Source organism: Urocitellus parryii, unplaced genomic scaffold (assembly GCF_045843805.1).
Source record: "Urocitellus parryii isolate mUroPar1 unplaced genomic scaffold, mUroPar1.hap1 Scaffold_71, whole genome shotgun sequence".
Lineage (NCBI taxonomy): Eukaryota > Metazoa > Chordata > Mammalia > Rodentia > Sciuridae > Urocitellus > Urocitellus parryii.
The window spans coordinates 1860239-1887225 of NW_027554142.1; the positions used below are offsets into that span (position 1 = coordinate 1860239).

General features: G+C 42.7%; 2 protein-coding genes across 4 annotated transcripts in view; one reads left to right on the forward strand and one right to left on the reverse strand.

The window, feature by feature from the left end:
- LOC144252962 (flavin-containing monooxygenase 5-like) overlaps positions 1-26987 on the reverse strand; it is a 62917-nt gene that overhangs the window by 28354 nt on the left and 7576 nt on the right. Inside the window, exons 5-9 of one of the 3 annotated variants that reach the window (XM_077794968.1) lie at positions 23288-23372; positions 16206-16397; positions 12353-12425; positions 4728-4793; positions 3934-3985 (exon numbers count right to left, since the gene is read on the reverse strand). In XM_077794968.1, the coding sequence (XP_077651094.1) occupies positions 4757-4793; positions 12353-12425; positions 16206-16397; positions 23288-23372 (387 nt within the window). In that variant the 3' untranslated portion in view covers positions 3934-3985; positions 4728-4756. Of the gene's footprint in view, positions 1-3933; positions 3986-4727; positions 4794-9562; positions 9909-12352; positions 12426-16205; positions 16398-23287; positions 23373-26987 lie in introns of those variants that run through there. The other 2 variants (XM_077794966.1, XM_077794967.1) reach the window with 2 other exon arrangements.
- On the forward strand, positions 3255-3982 carry LOC144252963 (large ribosomal subunit protein uL1). The gene has a single exon (XM_077794969.1). The coding sequence runs from the start codon at positions 3299-3301 to the stop codon at positions 3950-3952; it is 654 nt and encodes a 217-aa protein (XP_077651095.1). The 5' UTR covers positions 3255-3298; the 3' UTR covers positions 3953-3982.

Here is a 26987-nt window from a genome sequence, read left to right on the forward strand (position 1 = left end):
GAGAGGAAGGCAGATAGATTGACGGATGATTTTTTTGAGAAAAAAGAGTAAATTTTATAGCTCCTTGGTGAGAGCTAAATAGCACAGTGGGGGGAGCATTGTGCTAGCTGCTTTCATTTACCTTATTATCTCATTTAATCTTCATAGTATGATGTTGTCACTTACTATAAGAAAGGCATCTCATTAGACACTGCAAGGGTCAAAGTGATTTAAAAATGTTTCTGTCCCTCCTGGAGCTCAGACTGGTGGCCATCATGGTTTATCACCATTACAGTCACTAACATTAGTAGCAACATGGCGGGATGGTCCTCGTGATTGGCTGAGCTCACGTTTATGCCAGTACACAAAGTACTTGGCAGACATCATCTCATTTATTTCTCTACCACATCTAAGGGACAGGCATTATTACTGTTAAACCCATTTTCTGGTCAAATAACTCAAGTCTCAGAGAGATTAAGTCACCTGCTGAGGCATCACACTTGTAAGGAATGAGCTCAGGAGTAATAATAACTGGGACAAAGAATGCAAACAGAGGCCAGAACCCTGGAAAGGGCTACACCAGAGTCACGAATGAAGTTCCCAGGAAGGCAAAGTGTCATTCTTATGGAAGAGCCTGGGAGAGTTATCTGGATGAGTCTGAAGATGAGCTGGTCCCTAAAACTATAGCAAGGCCCCCACAGGTAGATGCAGGAGGGAGGAACTCTGGAGAATGTGACTTTGTGAAGGTGAAGACTCTGCTTGAGATGGAACCTTAAGCAGCCCACCTGGGCTGTGGGAGGAACCCATTCATGTTTCCCCTCACTGATCTTGTCAGCTCTTTTAGGTAGGGTTTCCCCAAAGATATTCATGTTATTATAAAGAGCAGAGTTATTTCTTCCCATTTTGCCAATGGGAATTATTAAGCCCTGCTCAGAATTGGTAAGGTCTAGAGAAAACTCCCAGGCATGGAGCCCAGAGCCCACAGGAGAACTTAGCCACATGTCCTCAGAGGGATTTGCCTGCAACAAACTGGAGAACCCTGGAGCATCCTGTGTCTGCTCACTCCCTGGAGGGAGGGGAAAAGGGGGCATGTCCAGGAAAAGATTCCAGAGCTTTCTCCTGCCAGCTTACTTTCCGTCCACCCTCCATTTCTCCTTGAGCTGTTGGCTCCTCCATATGACACAGAATCTTCATATTGTAATCTCAAATGCACTTGAACCACTGTTCTAGATTCCAAAGTGTCTTCTCTGAAAGCAGGTATAGGACCAGATGTGGAGATGCAAGGTCCTGGCATCCTGTCCCTCACCTTTTCTACAAATCGACTTTGATTCTCTGACAGCTCTGTGCCTGGTTGTGTGCCTAGGACCAGCCTCCTGCCATCCTACAGCAAAGCGGCTCAGGGCTCCTCTCTGAATATGACCAGAAATGAGCCATAAAACAGCCAGTGAACTCACTGTCATTAAGCAGATGAAGTGTTTTTGAAGTAGTGAGGCACTGAGGATGAAGCAAGCATAATTTAGCAGAAATTATTTGTAGGAGAGATGGAGGGTGGGCCACAGGGAGGCCTACCTGGCCGGTGGGACTATGAGGCTGTTGGTACAAGCTGACACGGCGGTAGAGATATCTTCTCCAGTGACCATTTATGACCAGGACAGACAGACTTGTCAGGTTACAGGAGGTGAGGGTGGTAAATCCAGAAGGCATATTCTTCATGGTCCAGTGTCTTGGGGACACTATTCTGGGCTTCTAGGGACATACCCTCAGGTCTCACTGGGCACCCAGTCACTGGGGATCTTGTTCAAATGCAGACTGTGGTTCAGATACTCTGTGAGGCCTAAGGTTGCAGGATTGTGTCTAACCAACCCTCAGGAATGGTGGTGGCTGCTTCTGGGCTGAAGGCTATACATGGGGGATGAGGTGACAGGGAGGCCTCCTCAGGGTTCCCTTGGAAGCAGGAAGGTTTACTTCTCAGGTGTGACTTTTCAAATTTGTATTTCATACAAATATCTTGAGGTGTCTCTCTGGGAGTAGAAGAGGTGAGGACCAGGCCTGGAAGTGTAGATTCTGCCTGTGTGAGGGGATTCCAGGGTTGCCTAAGGGCTTGGTTCAACAGATGAGCCCTGGTGACCAGCCATTCCCCAGCAGGAACCCTCTGACTGTTGGTCAGTCACGGCTGTCCATAAGGAGTCAGGTTGGCCTCAACTCCAGAGGACCCAAGGCATGACCTCATGGAGTGGGGCCAGGGGCAAATAGTTCTTGTTTTACTTCCTGGGGACATGAATTTCCTGCTTCACTTACAAAGGTCAGTGGGGTCTGGGAAGAGCTGGTATTCGGAACTCATGAGAAATTAGATTACAGAGCTTGTCAATAACTCTCCTTTGGAGACATCCAAGAGGTGTGTTCCTGATAGCCCCCAAGACATCTGTTCTCATAGATATCATTCATCTGCAGCCAGCAGACAAGTGAGCCAAGGAAGTACATGTGTCAAGTGCTTGGCGGCAGGGTGAAGATCACTCCTGGGGCCATCTTGTTTATTTCTAACACTCATCACAAAGCTAGCCCCCTTCAGCTGAGGAAAAGAGTAAATTTCACCCCAGCTGGGCCTGTTTGTCAACCAGTGCCAAATCATGAGGGCCCAAACAACAAAACACCCAGAAAATGGAAAAGGTCCACTCCATTGATTTCCAACCCATTTCTCAGGGTGGGGGGCTGGAAAGTTATTCTGGGAAGATGGCACTCAGGCTGAAGGGCTGGGAATCGGTCACTGACCTGGCTCCTTGAAATCCCCTTACAGTCGGTATGCTTCTCTGGGCCAAACCATGTGCCCTGCAATAGTGATCTAGCAACCTCCATGGACCCTTGACAGCCTCTGCTTATGGACTCCCATGCTCTGTGGTGTTCCCCCATGCCCTGGACTGGTGGTTCTCAACCTGGTGGATTTCTCAAGGTCTACAGACATCTTTGGCTGTCACAGCTGGGGCAGGCGTGGTTGGCATCTAGTGGGCTTTGGCCAGAGATCCTGACCAATATCCTACACTGCACAGGACAGCCCCTAAAAGAAAGGAAGATCCAGCAAATGCTGGAGAAAGCCTGCTCTAGGCAAATACTCAGGGGTCTGGAGCTGTCCTGGGAGAGCCAGAGAGGCAGGAAGCCAGGATGAGACTTATTGAAGTCCTTGCCTTAGGGCGAGACACGCCGGCTTCATTCTTCCCCTTAAATCCAGGATGCTCCACACCAGGCTCTCTCAGCCACCTGTCTCTGTTATTTGCCTTTCAAGTTATCATCAGGTGCTCTTTCTGGTACTGCGGCGCGAGGAACCATGAGCAGCAAAGTCTCTCGCGACACCCTGTACGAGGCGGTGCGGGAAGTCCTGCACGGGAACCAGCGCAAGCGCCGCAAGTTTCTGGAAACGGTGGAGCTGCAGATCAGCTTGAAGAACTATGATCCCCAGAAGGACAAGCGCTTCTCGGGCACCGTCAGGCTTAAGTCCACTCCCCGCCCTAAGTTCTCTGTGTGCGTCCTGGGGGACCAGCAACACTGTGACGAGGCCAAGGCTGTGGATATCCCCCACATGGACATCGAGGCATTGAAGAAGCTCAACAAGAATAAGAAGTTGGTCAAGAAGCTAGCCAAGAAGTATGATGCCTTTTTGGCCTCAGAGTCCTTGATAAAGCAGATTCCACGAATCCTGGGTCCAGGCTTATATAAGGCTGGCAAATTCCCTTCCCTGCTGACACACAATGAAAACATGGTGGCCAAAGTTGATGAGGTGAAATCCACAATCAAGTTTCAGATGAAGAAGGTGCTATATCTGGCTGTTGCTGTTGGTCATGTGAAGATGACAGATGATGAGCTTGTGTATAACATCCACCTGGCTGTCAACTTCCTGGTGTCATTGCTCAAGAAGAATTGGCAGAATGTCCGGGCTTTATACATCAAGTGCACCATGGGCAAGCCCCAGCGCCTGTATTAAGGCACATCCTAATAAATCCTAGTGCTACCATCCCTTAAAAAAAAAAAAAAAAGTTATCATCAGGTCTTTCTTCCCACATCTACATGTTTTTGGCGGGTACTGGTAATTGAAATCAGGGGCACTCGACCACTGAGCCACATCCCCAGCCCTATTTTGAATTTTATTTAGAGACAGGGTCTCACTGAATTACTTAGTGTCTTGCTTTTGCTGAGGCTGGCTTTGAATCCGCCATCCTCCTGCCTTAGCCTCCCAAGCTGCTGGGATTACTGGCATGCACTACCACACCAGGCTCAAGATGGTTTTAAAATGTGGATGCGGTACAGCAGGAGAAGCAGGGGAAAGCCAGGGTCTTCCTTGTGATACTTTCCATACTCACTGAAGATGGCAATAATCACAGGTAGAGAGAGAGAGTCAGGATTGAAACTAAACAGAACCAGTTAGATCTTGACTGCATGTAGGTAAATCATCTGCTCATCTACCTACATGCTGGGTCTTGGATTAAGGTCTGAGCCAGAGAATGTTGAGTGAGGATGAGGGTGCAGTGCGGGTGAGTGGGCTCACAGTGAGTGTGCCTCACTGGATAGTATGGGCACCATGGTGGATGCACGTGTTCATGGCTGGGTGTGCAAGACCAATCAGTCAAATGAATTTGATTCCCAGAGCCTACACAAGTGCTTTGAAGATAAGTCTTGTTTTGTTTTTCATTCATCTTAGTCTGCATTAGAAATAAACATGCTGGGGGCTGGTGATGTGGCTCAAGTGGTAGCGCGCTCACCTGGCATGCGTGCGGCCCGGGTTCGATCCTCAACACCACATACAAAGATGTTGTGTCCGCCGAAAACTAAAAAATAAACATTAAAAAATAAAAGAAAAGAAATAAACATGCTGGCATTACATAAACACTATATTTTTATTCATTTATTTTTCTTATCTGAGACAGGCAAAACTAAGGTTTTACATGATGTAGTTAAAGGTATAGGCCTAAGTAAGAGTAAATATATTTGTTTATTGGGACTGAAAGTTGTGTATTGCTGTAGGCCAATCTATTCACTATGATTGATCATCTTGTTTGACACTGAGCTTCTTACCAGCCAAGATAAAACAGGAAAGAGGATAAAAGTTACATAACAAAAATGTTCATAGCTGTCTTTGAATAACAAAGTGGACAATTTTCTCAACCATAATTTTACAGCACGTGCAGAACTAACTTTGTCACACAACAAATCTTGATTAAAGCTGAAGTCTAGCATTAAGACACAGTTTAGGGTGACAGTTCTGTGAAGATCCTGAAGGGCCATTGGTTTTAACATTCACTTGGATATGGCATCATAACATCCAGAGGAGTACATATGTCCCTGTTCCTTATGTTCTCTTCCCTAAGTACAATTTCTTTGGCTAGGTTTTTCAGCAGGAGTTCTTTAACAAGTCATCTAAGATAATACTTCCATACAAGGGCCCAGATGCTGGTCTTCGATACCATAAGCAGATGGATAGCTTGAGAGAAGTGCTCATTCATGCTCCATGTTTATATGCACATTTCTTTATTTACTCATTTATTTTTTCCCATTTGTTCTTCTTTCCATCCACCCATTTGTAAAACCCTCTCCTAATTTGGGGAAGCAGAATGAGAGGACATAGTAGTTGACAAATTACTTGTTTAGAAGGGTTTAGATGACTGCTAGTTAGAGTCTTCCATCCTCCATCCCCATAAATGTCAGTGTCCAAACCTGGAGGTGAGTGGACGGGCCTCATTGTTCAGCAGGAAAGGTGTCAGTGACACATGGACAGGTGAGGTGTGGGAAAGAAATCGGAAAGGCCACCTAGGGTGTGCCCAATTAGCTAAATGGGTTTACAAACTGAGAGCCATGCTGAAAAAAAAAAGAAAGGTGTATGGAGCCCCTTTCATAAAGGACAACAATCCACCCCATGTTTCATTCTCAGTTACCCATTTGTATTCATGACCATGCCTGTTTGCACAACCAGTAAATGGGCACAAGTCAATTTATTTTTGTTTTTGGCACCATGCTTTTCAGTTGCCAAAATAGTTTTTGATTTGGGGCAAGGGTTGTAACTCAGTGGTAGAGCACTTGCCTGGCATGCTTGAGGCCCTGGGTTTGATCCTCATCACTACATAAAAATAAATAAATTGAATAAAGGTATTGTGTCCAACTACAACTAAAAAATAAATATTTTTTAAAACTATTTTTTTTTAGTTGTAGATGGACACAATGTTTTTATTTATTTTTATGTGGTGCTCAGGATTGAACTCAGAGCCTTGCACATGCTAGGTGAGCACTCTACTACTGAGCTACAACCCCAGCGCCCCAGAAATAGTTTTGATTTAAGAAAGTTTGCAAAAATATTAGAGTTCTTGAATACACTCACCTGGTTTTCCTTACTGTTGACAAATTATTATGTCCATTTGTCACAATCAGAAACCAACATTGACTTGTTATTATGGACCATAATGCTACTTTACTTACTCCCCAAGTTTTACTTACTACCCTCTCTTCATTCCAGAACACTCCATTCCATTTAGATGACAGGCCTCCTTAGGCTCCTCTATACTGTGCTCAAAACTGTCTTGTTTTTGATGAGCTTGACAGTTTTGAGGTGGTCAGGAAGTATGTAGAATTTTCTCAACTTGAGATTGTTGGTACTTTTCTCATGGTTAAGCTGGGCTATGGTTTAGGGGTGAGTGCCACAGAGGTAAGGGACCTTTCCGTCCTATCACAAGGGTACCTATGGTCAGTAGGACTTATGGCTGTCGATGTTGACCTTGGTCACCTGGCTGAAGTGGTACCTGTTGAATTTTTCCACTGCAGTCACTCTCCCCCCTTTCCATGCTGTAAATTTTGAAAGGAAGTCGATCTATACCACCCACTTAGACAGTCGTGCTCTGTCTCCTTGAGAATAGAGTGTCTGTATGAATTATTTGGAATTCTTTTGTAGAGGAGAGTTCTGTTCCATCTCATTTATTAATTTATTCAATCATTTGTTTATATCACTATGGACTTGTGATTTTTTATGTCTTTTGTTCTAATAGTAGGTTATTTATTTTATTGCTCAAATTTGTCCACTATTTGATGGCTCCTGTGTCCCCTTGACACATGCTTATTCAGAGAGCACTTCCTTACTCTCTGGAATTACAAGAATGCATTTTTATTTGGTAACCAGATTTAATATAATTGGAGAATTTTTATATAAATATATATACACATATACATGATCTTAATACAAAGAGCAAAATATATAAGTAGAATATATAAATAGAATATTAGCAAATATTCATCAATACTAAAGATTTGCATCTTGAGTTGTTTTGAGTGCAATATCCTATTCACATCTTGCATTCAGCTTGGTTTAGAATTCAAGCGATGATTTTTTTTTGGTTACCTTACATATTATATGTAGAATGAGAGAATCAAATCAATTTAAAAATACACACTTTAAAGAGGAAACTGGGGTGTTATTAGTGATAATTAGGGGATTATTAATTCAATACATTTACATCCTAAAAGAGGCAAGTTTATATTATAAAAGGAGAAAACTTAAGAAGCAAGAGACCTTCAATTTACCTTTTAAAAAATAACTTTATTTTATTTATTTAATTTAATGTGCTGTTGAGAATGGAACCCAGGGCCTCATTCACCTAAGACAGCATTCCACCACTGAGCCACAACCACAGCCTTCAATTTACTTGTTTTTTTTGGGGGGGGGTTGGGTACAGGGGATTGAACTCAGGGTCACTCAACCACTGAGCCACCCCCAGCCCTATTTTGTATTTTATTTAGAGACAGGCTCTCACTGAGTTGCTTAGTGTCTTACTGTTGCTGGGCTGGTTTTGAACTCGTGATCCTCCTGTCTCAGCCTCCCTAGCCACTGGATTATAGGCATGTACCACTATGCCCAGCTTCAATTTACTTTTGAACAAGAATAATCTGTAGATTAAAAAATTCTAGATCTGGGGCTGGGGCTGGGGCTCAGTGGTAATGCACTTGCCTGGCATGTGTGAGGCACTGGGTTTGATTCTCAGCACTGTGTATAAATAAATAAAATAAAGGTATATCAATAACTAAGAAAAGATTTTAAAAGTACTAGATCTACTTTAATAGATAACAAATCCCCTAAATCCTAAGGATTAGAGAAGGAAAAGACATAATACCAACTTTCAGTTCTCTAGTTCCGGAAAAGTAAATTAGGTGAAATGATAGGCAGCTGTCCAAATAGCTATGTGATCAAGGAGTTTTAACTCTCAAATTTCTAATTCTCTTATGTGTATTTATATTAGTTGGATGTGCTTTTACTTGTTCAAATTTATCCTGTAGTTAACAAATTGGCAGCAATCCAAACTTAAAACCATTGCACAGCAGCTATTTGTGACTATACCCTTGACTGTTACTCCAGTACCTTTCCCCACTGGAGTTCAGGGTGCTAGACAGTGACAGTTTCTCATGAAACAAGAATAGCAAAACTTCAGCAGATGAGAAGACAGAATCGCCAGCAGCTCTGGGATGTAAACCCAAGTTCCTGCTTTCTATTTCTTTGCTCTGTTTTTCAGAACTACATAAGAAAAAGTGGTATTAGAATATTCCTACATTTTAGACAAAACCTCTTTGAATTCTTACTACTAGATTCTACTTGAAGAAATGGGAGAAAGAGTAAGAGGAGACAAAACACATTACACTTGTAGACTTCACTACCATAGTTGGCAGCTACTTTTTTCCTAAACTAAAAATCTGATTAGATCCAATCTAGGAACTAAGAGATCAAAATAGATAGGACAGCTTCTTTAAAAAAATCCCAGTTTTCTCAACCAAGTAGAACCCATGGGTAGATGTTAAATTATTAAAACAACCTATGAGCTTAGAAAATTGAAAGTAACTTCTTTATTAAGAAAATAAAGACATGTTGCTTAGGGTAAGGAGCAAAAATGACCAGTTATTAGGATAGTGAGTAAAAAAAGATGTCTTATGTATCTGTATGTCTATCACAGACAAACGACTATTTCTCTTCTCTCTCAGAAAATGTATAGTTTTAACATTAAAAACAAAAATTGAGCTTGTTAAATAGAAAATCAAATCCTATCAGAAGAATTACATGAAGTCAGTCATTTTTTAAACTTTTTTTTTAGTTGTAGGTGGACCGGAGACCTTTATTTATTTATTTTTATTTGGTGCTGAGGATTGCACCCAGTGCCTCACATGTGCCAGGTGAGCGCTGTTCCACTGAGCCACAACCTCAGCCTGAAGTCAGCCATTTTTTTAGATGCTGATTTAGGATCCCCACCATAATATTTGATGATCAACAAGGCCACATGTCTGCTAAGGACATCATATAAAGATGACTAAAGAGTGCCTGAGCTCACAGTCCAGGAATTTTTGGAAGGAAAGAGTGACAGATTACAAGAGGAAGGAGCATGAACCAACACAAATGAGAAGTCAGGATTTCATTGTAGGAAAAGGTGAAAAGAGGATCAATGCTTCTGAAAGAGAAATAAAGGTAGGTTTCTGAGCAACAGGGGAGTGAGAGTGCTCAGTTTTGTTAGGTCTGGAAGCCATCTCTACCTGGAGCTTCCCAGCGGAAGCCAGGGCACTGACAATGGGACATCTAAAAATAAGCCATGATCACCACAAAGAGAATGACGGCCAGCATGAACCTGTCCACAGTCACTGCCGAAGCTGCGGAATAACTCTTCTCCATCACCCTTGTCTTCATGGGCTTCCTGATATGGTAATCTGTGGAAAGGATGGTTTTTCGAGCCCCATCCCACTTTCCAGGGCCCTGTAGATGAAACTGGGCTGGAGTACAAGGTCCCAAAAGTAACTGTAATGCTAGCTTGGAGTCAGTGAAGGCCAGAGACAGTAGACTAGGCCTGACTCCCACCAAATCAGCAATCTCTTCCATGCTATCAATGTAGTCTCCCTGAATGGTATGGCGTTGGCTTTCCATGTACCTAAATCAGAGAAGACAGAAGCCATGGCCTATCAAAAAGGCGATTAACTAGTCAATCAATCAACATACATATTGTATTGATTTTATACTGGGCACATTGTACTGATTTAAAAAAATTTGTTTTACTTGTTGATGAACCTTTATTCATTTATTTATATGTGGTGCTGAGATTTGAACCCAGTGCCTCATACATGCTTGGCAAGTGCTGTACCACTGAGCCACAGCCTCAGCTTGTATTGATTTTAAATTAGGCTACAAACTGTAGTAAATAGTGAAAAAAGATATTTGTCACCATTCTTAGAGATCTGATAATACACCAGAAGAGATAAGATTGTTGTATACATAACAGAACATACAAGGGTTTTGCTAAATATTGTGGGTTTGACTGTTAAATAGAAATTTTAAAAAGGGTAGTTAAAAAAGGGCTACAGGGCTGGGGATGTGGTTCAAGCAGTAGCACACTCGCCTGGCATGCGTGTGGCCCGGGTTTGATCCTCAGCACCACATACAAACAAAGATGTTGTGTCTGCCGAAAACTAAAAAAAAAAATAAATATTTTCAAAAAATTCTTAAAAAAAAGAGGGCTATAATAGGTCATTGAAGATTTGAAAGATATAGATGAGAAAACAGCCAGGTGAAGGAATAAAGCAGGAATGGGCATAAACGTCTGTGGTTGTTGCCTAAGTCAGCAGAAAACAAGAATGGACCACAGCACTCCAGACACAGAGGACTCTGACGAGAAGGAGGGAGTTCACCCCAAATCCTCAAGCATGGGGTTCTCTATTTTGTGAGGCCAGGGTGGTGAGATGGGTAGGGGTTGTCCACAGATCAGGGCTTCCCAGCGAAAATGTTAATTTGGATCCTGAAAGGACCAGGGAGGGTGACTTATCTCACAAGAAGAAGTGGCCCTCCCAGTGGAGCCAGATGGAGTGATGGTACCAAGTGCAGATTTGGAGAGATAAAAAGACTTCTTAGTGAAAAAATAGTTGACAGTAAAATATGTGGAAGAAGTGTGACTAGGAGACTTTCACTTTTTATTTTCTATAATGAAAAGAAAGAAAAATGGAACACAAAGCAAATAAGAGGAAAGTCTTTAAGCTAATTGAGGAATCAAAAAACCAAGACAGGAAACAAGGATTAGAAAATGAATTTTTGGTAGAATTCTTGAGGTGGAATTCTGGAGGAACTGATAGGTGGTCAAGTAGTACCTTATCAAAATGGAGCTGGAATTTTGAGGAGATGAAATAGGAAAGAACCTGAGAGCTCTCCTTCCTGGAGATTATATTAACTCGGGCGTCAGCACATGTGCATTTACATATCTTATAATAGTAGGTCAAGTATTGGAGTTTTCATGAGGTTTCATAGCCTGTGGGATGGTTAAGAGGATTAAATAGACCCCATGCCCATGAAATGCTGAATGTGAGCAAACTGTCAACCCTCAGGAAAGTTCAGACTATGTCCTGGGGGACTACTCACAATCAGAAGGTGGTTGGACAAGCTTAAGTGAAAAGAAAGAGAGCAGGAAAGTCCAAATAAGAGAGTTTGGTGCCAGAAAAGAAGGGAAAGAAAGCCTTCAGGAAGGGAAGATGCTTAGAAGTGCCAGCTCAGGAGTGAGAGCAAGGCACCTGGTCATGGATGACCTTCAGGGGAATGATGTGGAGAGTAAGGAGGAAGTTGGGAACACAGGGACTCGGGGAAGCAGAGGAGAGGCCTAGAGCAGAGGATGTAGGAACTTTGCCATAGACGTGCAACAATGAAAGGGGAGGAAAATAGGAGAGCACCGGTAAGGACAAGAAGATGGAATGAAAAGTCACCTTCTCTCCTCCAAGACAGGCCAGAGCCATGCTTTATAGTCAGTGGCTGAAACCACCATTTGGGGCCTGCAACAATCGATTTCCACATAAAAACAACCTGGGATTTGAGCTCAAGTTCTGAGATCCAGACTGCCACATCATTGTATCCACAGAAGCAAAGCAGCCAGGGGATGTTACTGCTTTACCAGATCATACTGTGACCTGCGTGTGCGGTGCACCTGATGACAGCCAGCAAAGCAGCCACGTCAGGTCTGTAAGTCTACTTAGAACTTGAAATCACCATTGATTCACCACACCCCTCCTTCCTTTGCAGACCTGTTAATACTTCAAGTAACCCTCCCCCAAATAACATACCTGATTGTTTTCTCAAGGAGCTTTTTCCTGACTTTTAAGTCCTAAACATAGCCTTTATAGCGCCTTTATACACTTCCTTGAGTTTTCTCTCCTTTCCCATCCACATTAAACTGCTAGTGCTATTTCCCCATTCTGTTGTCACCACTATCATTCCCCTCCTATCACAATATAACCAGGATTCTCAAATTAACAAGATGAAACTAAATGTAGGATAATATTGTTCTTATCAAGAATAAGTAGAAAAAGTTACATACATCTTCTTGGGAGAATTTCTTACCTTTTTGCCATTTCCTCTTGAGTCCTAGATATATCTGCCATCATTTCACTTTGTGAGGGCAATTTCTTTAGCCCTAAAGAGAAAAATTTTAAATTTAAGTGTAAATTACCTCAATAGAAACAATGATCCTATTAACAATTACTGTGCTATGGAGAATTCAAAGAAATATAGGATGATTTTCTATACTCAAAGAGATAACAGTTTGCTTGATCATTTGATCTTGCCATGACCAAAATATAAGTTGAGCATACCTCATCACAAAAACAGATATCTTAAATGCTCCAACATTTTGTCCATGTTCAACACTCTTTGAACATGGACAAAATGCCCCAAGTAGAAAATTCTACACATGACCTCATGATAGGTCATATCAAAACACAGGCACAATTTTATTGTATAAAATTACCCTCTGGCTGTATTGTGTAAGGTGTATATAAAAACTAAGTGAATTTCCTTTTTATACTTGGGTTTCATCTCCAAGATAGGTCATTATGTATATGCAGATATTCCAAAAATCTAAAAATATATTAAGTTCAAAATACCTCTAGTCCTAAGGAATATTCACCGGTATCAGTACATGTAGTTTATTCTGTTTTGTCTTTGGAACATATTTACTGTACTCTGCCTTCCAACAAATACCTGCCTCCTCCCTAACATAGTCTTTGAATTGGTAAATTAAATTTGGACACAAGGAAATGACAAATGGCCTTAAAAGCAAATGAAAAGTGAGGTACAAGGTCAAAAGGCAAGTCAGGTGTAGTGATGCATGCCTGTAATTCCAGCACTTGGGAGGCTGAAATTGGAGGATAACGTGGATCTAAAAGTTCAATCAGCTTGAGTGATATAGTAAAACCCCAACTCAAAAAAGGGAGGGGTCTAGAGGAACACCTGCACAGGTATCTTAATAACAAAGGTATTTTATACAAGAGAGAATAAAGGAAGTAAACATAAACTCTAATCACATTTTATGCTAAAATCCTATGGAAAATAACCTTCACCTTATAACCTCTTTTATTTGATAAGAGTTTTGTGTGTCTGTGTGTGCGGGGGAGGTAAGGCCAAAGGAACTCATATACCCAATCTTGACAAATAAAATTTAAGTATTAATATAAAACAGTTTCTGTACTATGATTTAAAACCAAGGACATGACTAGACAAAGGCAGAATCACATTTAAGTCCATATAAACAACTCTAGCTCAAACAATTAGCCTTTTGCCCAGATATATAGCCTTATGCCCAACCAGATATGTAGGCACTGTGCCATGTACAAAATTGAGCCACAATTCTAAAATGTTACTCTATAAAATTCTGGAATATAGAATTTCAGAATGGGAATGTGTCTTAGTACAATCCTTCTCTTTACAATACAATATCAAGTGGTCATCTAATTCTTCCTTAAAAGTATCTGGCCTTGCAGCTATTATGAAGACAAGCACAATAAGTGTTGGCAAGGATGTGGGAGAAAAGGCACACTCACACACTGCTGGTGGACTGCAAATTGGTGCAGCCAGTATATAAAGCAGTATGAAATTCCTTGGAAAACTTGGAATGGAACCACCATTTGAACCAGCTATCCCACTCCTCATTTTATACTCAAAGGACTTAAAAACAGCATACTACAGGGACATAACCACATCGATGTTTATAGCAGCACAATTCACAATAGCTAAACTGTGGAGCCAACCTAGAAGACCTTCAGTGAATGAATGGATTAAAAAATGTGGCACATACACACAATGGAATATTACTCAGAAATAAAAGAGAATAAAATTATGGCATTTGCAGGTAAATGGATGCAATTGGAGAAGATAATGCTAAGTGAAGTTAGCCAATCCCAAAAACACAAATGCCAAATGTTTTCTCTGATATAATGAGGCTGATTCATAGTGGGGTAGGGAGAGGGAGCATGGGAGGAACAGACAAACTTTAGACAGGGCAGAGGGATGGGAGGGGAAGGGAGGGGACAGGGGATTAGCAAGGACAGTGGAATGTGATAGACATCATTATCCAAAGTACATGTATGAAGACATGAATTGCTGTGAACATACTTTATATACAGAGATATGAAATATTGTTCTATATGTGTAATAAGAATTGTGATGCATTCCGCTGTCATGTATTTTAAAAGAAAAAAAGATCTCTGGCCTTAGAGATCTCACTACCTGCTAAGGAGATGATATAACTGACTGATGTGGTTGTTGGAACATTATTTTTTGAACTGACCCCCAAATATACTTCTATGCAACTTTTATCATTGGAACTAGTTCTTCCTTCTGGAGCCACACAACTAAGTTAAAATGTGAAAAGCACCTGTCATGACTACTTTAAGTCTTCTCATTATCAGGCTGACCAGCACGGGGTCCTACTATAACAGGTGTCATGTTCTCTGCCATTCTGGTGGCCCTTTTCTGTGCACACCTGATACGCCTCTGAAACACAGAAGTCAGAAATTCAACACTCAGAGCCTACTATGTTTTTTTAATGTGTTTTCTTAATTTATGGGAATTATGACTTACAAATCAACAAGGAAGCATGGGAATGTTTCCTTTGAAATTAATCACAGGTCTTTAGGATGCTCAAGAAGTACATTTGAAAGCTGATTTCCAATGACTTCTTACAGGGTACAGCCACCAGTCTGCAGTTATTAGCTGAAACTGTATGGAGGAGGAGGAGGCGGAGGTCTATTTCTTGGTGGTTAGAGGCAGTCAGTTCATGAACTATTAAATTTGATGGGCAGATACAGATATTTACAACATTCTGTGATGAAGTTCTCTTTGAATTTATTAGATTTCAGTGTTACCTTGTTTAGACACATATTGTATCAGATTTCTTATCTCCCTCCTTCAAATCATGCTCCCTTTATATGGACCAAAAAAAAAAGTCTTGTCTTTTTTTTTTTTAATGTTAAGCTGATATTATGCAACCTTCAAGATTTCATTCCTTGGTTCTAGTTTGACTCTTTGCTCTAGTAAGTAAGTCTAATTCTTATCCCATATGTATCCCTTCAAATATTTGAAGGGAACTCTTAGATCTCCCCCAGATCTTAACTTCTTTAGCCTAAACTTCTCCAGTAACTTCATTTGTATTTCAAATGATATGTTTTCACGTTCCTTAAACCATTTTCTCTCTCCTTATTCAGTGAATTCCAGGTTAACTCTATAATGTCTTTAGGTGGTAGTCTGACCATTTAGAGAACTGTCACGAGGTTCTGAGATGGTGCTGGATTGAATGAAGCCTTTTGGAACCCTCCTCACCCGCTGGCTCCTACTGAGCCTACTATCCCAAAGCTCAAAGTTGTTTTCCCTCAGGTGCTCCTGGTCAAAACTCTAAGGGGGGACATGCAGGGACGCAGAATAGTAGGGATGTGAGGATTTGAAAGTTGAATATTTTATATTCTGGATTATCTCCTACCAGGTGTTAACTTATTGTATGAATTAAGTCGCACCATTTCTATATTTGACATTCTCTGTAATGAAAGATGAAATTCTTTTACTTCACAAATACATACCAGTTGCCTAAAATTCAGATGAGTGGATTGTAATCTGAAGTACACACTGGAATCTTCTGGGGAACAATTTTGTGCCTGCCCCTCCCAGATTTACTGAATAAGTATCACCATGAATGAGATCAAAGCATGCCTAAACTGGGAAATACCCAGGTGATTCTAAGGTATGTCCATGGTTATATTACTACTTAGATTCACTTAAAAATAAGTTTTCTGGTACTAAGTTTGTGCCAGATATTATGCAACCCTCAAGATTTTGGTCAAACATACTGCTATTTAAAAGCAAGCACAGAAACATAGTCAAACATCACCAAGTAATTAAGGAGTGAATTTTTATTGTCACTTACCTTTAAATACTTGAGAGGCCCAGCGTCCTTGGAGCTCTGCAATCGGCATAATGGCTCCTAAGGGCTGAATCAAGCCTCTGATTGCAAGAGTTGGCTTTTCTAGGTTGGGAGGGAAGACCTTTTTATATAGGGATATCATATTTTTGACCACTTTGATAGAATCTTCCAGAAAAGGAAAGGCAAAGCTGTAGCCTGTGGCAAAGATAACAGCATCAATGTCATCCTCCCTAGAGCCATCCTCAAATATGGCAGCTGTCTCTGAGAATTCCTTCACGTTTCCCTTCACCTTCACGTTTCCCTTCACCTTCACCAAACCAGAGATTATGCGATTGGGCAGATCGTCATTTACTGTTGGATGCTGGCTCAGAGCTCTGTGAGTGGCCATGAAGATTAAGAGAAGGAGAAATGAGAGGGACCGAGAGAGGCAAAGAAGGGGAGAGAGAAATAAACCCTGTAAGTAAATTTTTACTTTGGTGGAGGTGGTTAGACAATAATATGTCAACGGTGTCCCCTCGGTTTACCCATGAAATTTGGAAAGTCCCACTTTACACCAGTTTTACTTTATATCAGCTTTTCAGGGCTCAAGGCTGAATGGGCTGGACCCTGCAAGTCACTGAAGGGGAAGGTATTGGAGAAGTGAAGGATAAGAGTTTTTTGGAGGAGTGCATATGTGGTTGTTCATGTGATAGTAATGCTCCGTGGTGTCACAAGGCCACAGGACAGTCGTTCCTGTCCACATATCAATCAGTCTGACAAAACTTGACTATTAATGTCCTGATCCATTTCTAATTCCAAAGAGGTAGACTTAGACTTTCATTTTCCAAACTGTGGAATAAATTACACATGTACAGCAAGTTAGAGTTCAAATTACATTTCCATGCATTAAGTTATTTGGCAGTCACATAATCTCTATGAAGGGTAGGTGTCATTATCCAGGTTGTATAGATGAAGAAACTGAGGTCTAGAGAAGATAAGTGACTTGACCAATGTTCTACAGCCTAGGATTTTAGAATTTCTGTAAAAATAGTTTTCTATACTCTCTTGGGATACTTTGGACCTAGAGACGGCATGGAATAAGGGTATCAAAATAAATAAGTCAGGTTTCCAGTATCTTGGGTCTGTAAAAACAAGTCTTGATTCCTGAACCTTGGGTCAGCAGGCTCCGAGACCCCTCTCCCCACATCTTCCTGGCCTAGCCTCAGGAGTGTCATGTGTCTTACGACTACACCCAACTACACCCGAGCTGTGGAAGTCAATTTGCTTGGATTTGAACCTTCAGGAAGACGGTATTCTGCATTCCAGCCGCATGGCTTCATCTTTCTCTCTAACCTACTGCTTTTCACTAGCGCGCCTCCATCCACACAGTTGCCTAAGCCACAGAATTGTCTCCTGTCTGCTCACCAAGCCTGTGTTCTTCCTCTCTTAAAAAAGAAGTCTGCCTAGAATAGTTTTGTCTACTAACTGTCTCACCTGAACAACACAGTTGTCTTTAGGGCTCCCCCATCTCCCCTCTATACCATTTGCCTTACAATAAGAAGGGCAAATAAACATGATTTTAGGATCCTTGATTTAGAAAAGAAAAAAAAAAAGGTATAAAGAATATTGTTGGGTCAGTTGCAGTGACACATGCCTGGTCATTCTAAAATAGAATTATTATAGACTTATTATTACACCACTCGCTTGCTTAAATTTAACAAGTCATTCACTTGAATGGATTTGCTGTCTTCATTCCAAACTTTTTGGTTTTCCCCCTGCCAGGGCTGAGGGCCGAACTCAGGGCCTCGTGCATTCTAGGCAAGCACTCTGCCACCGAGCTAAATCCTCAGCCCCCTATACTTTTTATTTAGCAGAGCATACAAAAGGTTTCATGCCTGATAGACCTAGAGATGTATTCAACTACTCTTCTAGCTTTGCCATATAGTCTAGCTATACCAGGCTATATGCAGGTCTTGGGGCATAATGTGCCTTTTGCTATTCTAACATATTACAATTAGAATGCTACATGCTGACCCGATTTGCCTACCTTTTATTATTCAATAAAACCTCAATTTGTTTTGCAACTACAAAACATATTCATGCTTAAATAATTCAATGAAAAGTTGTTGGGGAACACGGTGTCCAGGTACCATCCCACTAATTAATTTCAAGGGGAAAACTATCTTTGTACTGGAGAAACCTGGTACATGCCACTTTTTACCCACAATCAAATTTAGCATCATTAATATGAAATAAATTGACATCATGTGGGTCCTGATGGGATTCTCCAAGAAGATAACATCCCTTAATGTAGTATATATGCCAAGATACAATGCAACTCAAAATTTAGAGATAGTCTACAAAAACCATGCCTTAGAAAGAAGAAAGAGGAGGAGGAAGAGGAAATAGGGAGAGGAGAGGAGGAGGAAGAAAGGAGGAGAAAGAGGAGAAGGAGAATAAAAGTCCATGTTTAAAAAAAATGAATGGCCAGGCATGGTGGTGCATGTCTATAATCCCAGTGACTCTAGAGGCTGAGGCAGAAGGGCCACAAGTTAGAGGACGCCTCAGCAACTTACTGAGACCTGTCTCAAAAAAATTAAAAGAATTAGGGATGTAGCTGAATAGTAAAGCACTCCTGGGTTCAATTCCTAGTATGCAAAAAAAAAGGGAATAGAGAATTAGTATTTCAGATTAAAAAAGACATGACAACTAATGAAATGATGTGATTAACATTTTTTAGAATAGAAAAAAACTTATTATAAAGAAGACTATTAGGTTGGTTGCAGTGATGTACACCTGTAATCCCTTGGGAGGCTGAGACAGGAGGATTTCAAGATCTAGGCCAGCCTCAGCAATTTAGCAAGGCCCTAGGCAACTTAGTGAGACCCTGTATCAAAATAATAATAATAATAATAATAATAATAATAATAATAATAATAAAAAGGGCTGGGAAAAACTCAGTGATAAAGTGACCCTGGGTTCAATTAAAAATTAAAAAAAGAAAATATTATTGGGATATATGTAGAAATTTGAATATGCCAACATTTTAGAAAATTATTTTATCAATGTTAAATTTCCCAAATGTGATCATTGTATTATGGCATGTAGGGGAATACCCTTTTCTTGGGTATGTTTTAATGATTTTTACTTACTTTCAGAAAAAAAGATATGTCCTTAAGTATGTGTATATACTACATATTGTTTGGATCTATCTTCCATGAGGGAAGAGATAAAAAGCAAATATAGCAAACTCAATGACAGGTGAATCTAGGTAAAAGATATGACTTTTCTGTAGATGTGAACATTTTCAAAAATAAAAGGCTGGAGAGAAAAGTCACATAGAGTCAGTACACAGGAGGCTTTCACATGCCCTCCTCTGTACGAGAGCCCACCCTCTTCTCCCACTACATCTGTGCATCTCTCTGTCATGTTCTCTTGTCTGTCTTCTGACTAACCATTTTACAATGTTAACACAACAACCCCTTGAGGAAGCCAATATCATCCTCATTTTATGGGTGAGGGACATCAGGAAGATGAAAAATTTGCCGAAGATCATATAGCTATTAACAGGCAAACTGACGTTTCAATGCACATCTGACCAATTATAAATCCTGTTAAGAGATGTTCTATTGATTATTGAATAGGAGAAAATAAAGATTGCTAGTAGAACTACAGGAGATTGTTCAGTACTTCTTTGTTCTTTCCTGGCTAAATGTACATATTCAGAATGGATTAAGGCTGATATTCAGTTACCTGGCAGAGGTATCAGGACATTTTCAACTTTACACAACCCTGGAAGAAGTTTCTGGTAAATAAGTTTTTACGGTAAATAAGTATATTGTTTCATAGTCTTTATCTAAGCTCTCATGTAAAAAGACGCCTGTCTACAAAGTGTGATTCTTTACTTCACACATATATCCTCATAGAGAGGAACCTTCAGCACTATCAGAGTTAGGTGCTTTTACCTGTCACAGTGAAACTACCTACATGGTCTTGGGATCCACATGATTAAGGTGAAGCTTATAGCCTTGATTAAAAGGTTCCCTATCGATGAGATAGTTACAACACATCTATCCCAAGACCGCTGTGATGATTTTTATAGAAAAGTGTGGCATACCATTAACACTGAATAAATGCTTAATGGCTGTCATATTTATTTTAGCTTTTCCATCGATGCCTCACACATACTAGGCAAGCACTCTACCACTTATTTTAAGCAAACAATATATTTATAAATCTGGCTTATAAGAAAAACATAAGAAAAATGGTTAGTCAATATAATCGTGTATGAAATCAACCTGACAAGAAAGGGATGCTTTCACAAAATCATCCTACCACAAGGGTCATACCAAAATTTCCTTATGCACTGAGATCAATAGATCCACTTGCAAATTTTGACTCCCAAATTTTCTCTTTAATACGTAAAGCAAAAAGCTAGAACTCAGCAATTAAATCTCTTCAGTTTGCATTAGTGCTGTGAGGGTCACCCCCCTATGCAGATGTGATTTTGCTGTTTTCCCAGGGCTTTCTCACAAACATGGCTGCCTTATCTCCACACCCTGTATATTTTGTTCCTGTCAGTGTTGCATTCTCATCAATGGCATGACAAGTTTTTTTTTTTTTTTTTTTTTTTTTTTTTTTTTTTAAGATGGACACAACACAATGCCTTTATTTATTTATTTATTTATTTAATGTGGTGCTGAGAATCGAACCCTGGTCCTGCCGGTGCAAAGCAGGCGCTCTACCTCTGAGACACAATCCTAGCCCCACATGACAAGTTTTAATCCTTATCTTTTTTGTGCAATCAAAAATTTAATAAGAGGGATGTGGATGTTGCTTTGTGGAACAGTGCTTGCCTGGCATGCATGAAACCGTGGGTTCAATCCCTGCTTAAAAAAGAAAAATTACTAGCAAAAATACTATTTTTTTAAAATGTGTACTGTAGATGGATCCTAGCGGTGCTTTACCACTGAGCCACATCCCCAGCTCTTTTTATTTATAATTTATTTATTTATTTATTAAAATAAATGATACAGGCTTTGTGCCACCTGAGTTTTTTTTTTAATATTTATTTTTTAGTTTTTCGGCGGACACAACATCTCTGTTTGTATGTGGTGCTGAGGATAGAACCTGGGCCGCACCCATGCCAGGGGAGTGCGCTACCGCTTGAGCCACATCCCCAGCCCTCTTTTTATTTTTTATTTTGAGACAGGGTCTCACTAACTTGCCCAGGCTGGCCTTGAACCTGCTATCCTCCTGGCTCAGCCTCCCAAATTGCTGGGATGATAGGCTTGTGCCACTGTGCCAGACCAGCAAACTACTCTTTTTACTATTTTTTACTATTTACTTATTTTAACTAGATTAACTTCTTGCTTCATGAAGCCCCATAGTATGGAAGAAAACTAAGTCCAGTATTTAAAATAGTTTCACTTGATTCTAGATGTAAAGATAATTTAAAATTAAAAAGAATTTCTGAAAAATCAGTCTGTTTCGAATCATAAATATTGAACACATGTATATGGAACACATTTAAATGAGCATGTAAATAATTAAATTATTATTAAGTTTAATTTTTTTTTCTTTTGGGTACTAGGGATTGAACTCAGGGGCACTCGACCACTGAGCCACATCCCCAGTCCTGTTTTGTATTTTATTAGAGACAGGGTCTTACTGAGTTGTTTAGTGCTAAATTGCTGAGGCTGGCTTTGAACTTGCATTCTTCCAGAATGCTAGGCAAGCATTCTAGAACTGAGCCACACCCCGGGTCCACCTCCCTGTCTGTACCTGTGTTTTGGGGACTGTGATTGGCCCTCTCCCAGCCCATTTCTTGAGGAGAATTCCCATTTTAAGCTGCCCTCCTTTGTGAATGGTGCTCAGAGGATAGGGGAAAATTTTTTATTTCTCACTTATTTCTCGATTTCTCTTTTTCTTTCTTTTTTTGGTGATTCTGGGGGTTGAATCCAGCACCTTCAGCATGCTAGGCAGGTGCTCTACCACTGAGCTGCACCCCGTTCCCTGTGGTACCTTGGTTTATAAAAGAATGAAATTTCGGTATTGCCAAATGTGTTTATCTTCTAATCTTTTTGTGGTTTTTAAAAGGTGGCTTTGCTGGTATGAGGTTGTGGCTCAGTGGTACAGCGCTTGCCTAGCTCATGTGAGGCTCTGGGTTCCATCCTCAGCACCACATGAAAGAAATAAAGGGGAACTGGTGTTGTGGCTCAGGGGTGGAGCACTCGCCTAGCATGTGCAAGGCCCGGGTTCAATTCTCAGCACCATATAAAAATTAAAAAAAATTAAAAATAAAGGTATTTTAATTAAAAAAAGAAAAAGAAATACAGGTATTGTGTGTCCAATTACAGTAAAAATAAATGCTAAAAAAAGGTGGCTTTGCTAATCCAAAGTTATAAACAGATTGTTATATTTTATCTAATACATTTATAATTTTAGTCTGTTTAGGTTTCTAATGCATAGAGAACTTACTGATGTACACAGTAGGAAGGAATTCCATCTAAATTCAGTTTTTCTCAAATGGATCTCCCAACACCATTTATTAAATGGTTCATTTCTCCACTCACGAAGTGCTTCCTCTATCTTCCACTAATTCCTATATATGTGCAGGGTTGTCTCTGGCTTCTGTTCTATTCCAGTTTGGTACCTGTTCCTAACCTACAGCAGCTCTCATTTACCATTGCTTTATAAATATTTACATATGGAATATAGCTCCTTCGTTGTTTCAATTTTTTTTTTCAGAATTGTCCTGATTGTGCTTTTTCCCTTTCATGTGAAGCAGCTCGGCAAATTCTATGCAAAATGATCTTGGGGTTTTGGCTGAGAGTATGTTGAAATCACACATTAATTTGGGGAGAGCTGGCATTGAATGTTACACTGGACTTTTCCGCCCACCGGCAGGGTGCTCAAGGGCATTCTCTGACGGTATTTGGTAAAGTTTCTCAGTTTTCTCTTCTGAGATTTTTCAAGTTCTGGTTGGGCTCTTCAGTGGGCCAAACTCTTTACAAGTTTAAAGTCTGTCCTAACCCCCTGCTCCCTCACCCTTTTAGAGGCCTCTGCAGGCCCTTCTGCTTACACGATTGTTACAGATTGCTTACTTTTTCCAGCTGTTCCCAAGTTACATCCTGTGTGTTTCCACATGTGTCGGGTGAAGTCTGAAGGGCCAGGCTGGGGTTTCAAGTCCTGTTTGGGGGGAGAACAAGGTTGGGTGAGGGTCTAGGAAGATGGGGACGGCAAGGGGCACTGGGACCCCAGCAGGGGGAGGAAGGAGCCTGTCCTTAGTCCCTGGGAGGTGGCCTGTCTGGAGGGAGGGCATCTGCAGGCCCAGGGCTGGGGGAAGGGTGGCTAAAAGCTCCCTTCTTGGGAAAAGGGTGGGCAGCAGCCAGCTCCTCCATCCTGTGCCTTCATGAGTGTGTGTGTGTGTGTGTGTGTGTGTGTGTGTGTACGCACATGCGTGTTCTGCACACGTGGCATCCCTGGGGCATTCTGTTTCTAGCGGCTTCTCACATTTTCCAAGTGGGCGGCCTGGGTTCAGAACCCAGCTCAGCCACTTCCTGCCCTACAACCCAGTGTCCCCGAATGACACCTCCTCTGAGCATCAGGGCTGAGAAATTCTCTGTCCCACAGACTGTGAGCTCCAGGGGAGGCGGGTGAGAACTCTTGCACATGGCTGCACTCCAATAGGCATGTGACTCATGGCAGGTCTAAACAGAATTCACGCATCCATCCTGCTGGGGAGGGGTGTGCCCTCTGTGCAGAGAACATTCCAGCCTGAAGGACAAAAGGGACCCAGAGCCTCAGTAGGAAAGGGCTTGGCCTGTTTGGGCTCCAGAAAGAAGCTGGAGGCCTGGGGTGTGGCTCAGTGGGGCACTTGCAGCCTGAGGCCTGGTTAATCCCGGCACTGCCCCAGACAAAACAGGACACAACAGGGTCAAACACAAGAGGTGGGAGCCAGTGACAGAGAGGGACCTGCTCTTTTAACAGGCTGCTCTCCTGAGGACAAGAGGTGGAGGGGAGGGGGCTCTCCCAGCTGCCCTGAAGAGAGACACTGGGGCCTATGGGCCTCGCAGGCCCCTTCGCACCTCATGGGGACAATCTGAGCTCAAAGCATATCACTGTCTCTGGCATCCTCACTGTCGCCCATACCTGATGGTTACCAAGACAGAAGAAGAGAGAGTACATTGTAGGTCTTATAGACAGAGAAACAGAGAAATGACCTACTCCTTTTAAAGACAGGTAGAGTCAGGCTGGGCTTGGTGACCCACACCCCAGAGACTTGGGAGGCCAACACCTCAATTGTCGTGTAGGCCACCGTGTTTGTGGTACCTAGTTACAACAGTCCTAGTAAACTAATACCCTCTGGAAGGAGAGGAAAGCCTGTGTGAGCACCCCCATGCAGACCTGAAGCTTCCTAGAGGAGGTGATGGTGAGTGGAGCACTGAAAGATGGTAGGAGTTCACCAGGTGGGGAAGTCAGAACATTCTAGGCAGCAGGAAGAACGCATGTAAAAGCCAGGGGAGGCTGTTTTTCGGACCTCTTTGAATTTCCTGCCTGCCCTGCCCAAGCATCGGAGATCCAGAAACTCTTTTGCTCTGAGATAATGGAAAGATGACGTTGACCAGGGAGCCCCTTGGGCCCAGGCCATGAGATGCATCATTCTCACGGGTAGGGGGTGCACACAAGCCTGTCCATGAAGCCCGGCTGGCTGGGGGGGGGTGCCGGCTGGGTGGGTGCAGGCAGGAGGAAGCTCCAGCTGTTCCTCAGGGTCCAAAGCCTCTTCCTAGTGAGGCTAGGGTGGGCCGCTCTGGGCTGGCTGGGGCTTTCTTGTGGTTCCAAAGGATGCACAGCACCCTGGAAGGACACTCAGACACAAGTGGCTCTCGATACAAGTACTTTATTTTAATTACAATAGTGCCACACAAAACTACAGTAGCACGAAACATAATACAAAAAATAGATTCCCACCTCCAAACCCCACATCCATGTGCCCACATAGAAGCAAGCCCGAGGCTCCCCTGGTCTTGGGAGTGCAGCTGCCCATCTCCCCTTGGCCTTGACACTGTGGAGGGGCAATGGGAGTGGGGACGCTGCCTCTGCGTGGGCCTGGACTTCTCCCCCTGTCCCGCACATCCTGACTGGGAGTGCCATCTCCATTCCCTCTGGCTAGACTCCAGGCCAAGACACTTGTGTCTGGCTGGTAGTGCTGACAGTTTCCTGGACCACCCTTCCCTGGGGAAGGCAGGAGGGTGGGGCAGCGGAGGCACAGGGATGGAAAAGGCCCAACTCCCAGGTGGCTGGCTCTAGCTCCTTCCCTGGTTCCTTCTTCTCTTTCTCCCAAAGAGCTCCCAGGCCTTGAACTTGTTTGTGAGGAACAGGGGCCTCACCTGGAGCCCACTCACAAGCCTCCTGCTGACCCAAGCTGTCTGTGCCTCTTGGACAAGGCTTCCTAGGTAAGGGGCGCGCCATGGGCAGGGCCTGGTCTCTCACAGGAGCTGCTGTGCAGCTGCAGTTGGTTCCACCTACCTGGTGGAGCCTGAGCATCCACTGTTGGGAGGAGCTGTGGCCTCTAGGAAGGGGTGACCTTCTTGGTCTCTTGACTCCACGGGCCAGACTGCGCTGAGGAACCCTTCCCTTAGCCTCCTGTCTAAGGAGGGGAGCCTGTCCAGCTGCAGGGGACGTCCTGATCTAAACCAGTGGGCCTTGATGGCTGGAGCCCAGGGCGAGGGCAGCAGCATCTACCTTCTACTACCCAGAGCACAGCCCTGCAGGCCAGAGCTCCTGGGGGCTGAGACATGGCCCTGTGAGCATCAGGAGTGGGAGTATGGCCTTGGGCCACTGGGGCAGGGGTCATCTCCTCAGCACGGCCCAGGCTGCAGCCTCAGATAAGGCACTAGAGAACTGGTCTGGAAGCTGACCAGGCTGGGGGCTGAGGACGGAGCTCAGGGGAGGATCTGGACCCTTCTGCAGACAAGAAGAACGACAGTCTCTTTCTTCCTTCCCTTGGGGGAGAGAGATCCTGCAAGGCAGAGCCCAGAATGGCTGGGGTGGGGAGTTGCTACAGAGAAGCAACAGGTCCCGCGGGGTGACCCGAAGAGGAAGGGCCAAAAGAGAAGGTCTACGGGCAGCTGCATGTATCTGGTGCTGGAGGGCCCTGTGCTCCAGATCCAGGGCGCTTGGGTGCCCTCAGAATATGCTGGGGACCCTGACCTGGCTTCATCTGCCATAGCCATCAGTCCTCTGCTGTGACTGTGGGGATGAGATCTTCCTTGCTGGGGTTTCCATGGTTGAACTCTGGGGGGCAGGGGCAGCAAGCTGAGAGCAGCAGGCCATGAACTGGGCCTCTGCCTGGCTCCCACATTTCCTGTCTGTGGGTGGCCATGCAGTAGTCACCACAGTCAGAGGATTTGCTTAGTGGCCTGGCGCAGGTGTGTGTGTGTCCCTGCCTCAGCCCAGCCTTGCAGTGAGGGGGTAAATCAGTGGGGTTTCCTTGTCCACATGTTATTTAGGAAAAAAGAAGAAAACATAATAAATATAACAATCCTTCCCACAAAAAAAAAAGTGTTTTAAATGCATTTTTCCCTGAAGATTTCCAGTGTATTCCACAATGTTTAAAAAATAGTTTCCCCCCAAAATATATCTTAAAGCATTTGACACGGTGGTAATTGTGGTCTATGTGGTGCTGGATGTGGGCGAGGGGGCTGTGTCCCCCGGCCCTTGTCGCTGTGGGGCCCAGGCCTGGTGAGCCACCAGCCTGATACCCGAATGCCCGCTGGAGCTGGTGCACGCTGGGATGCCGGT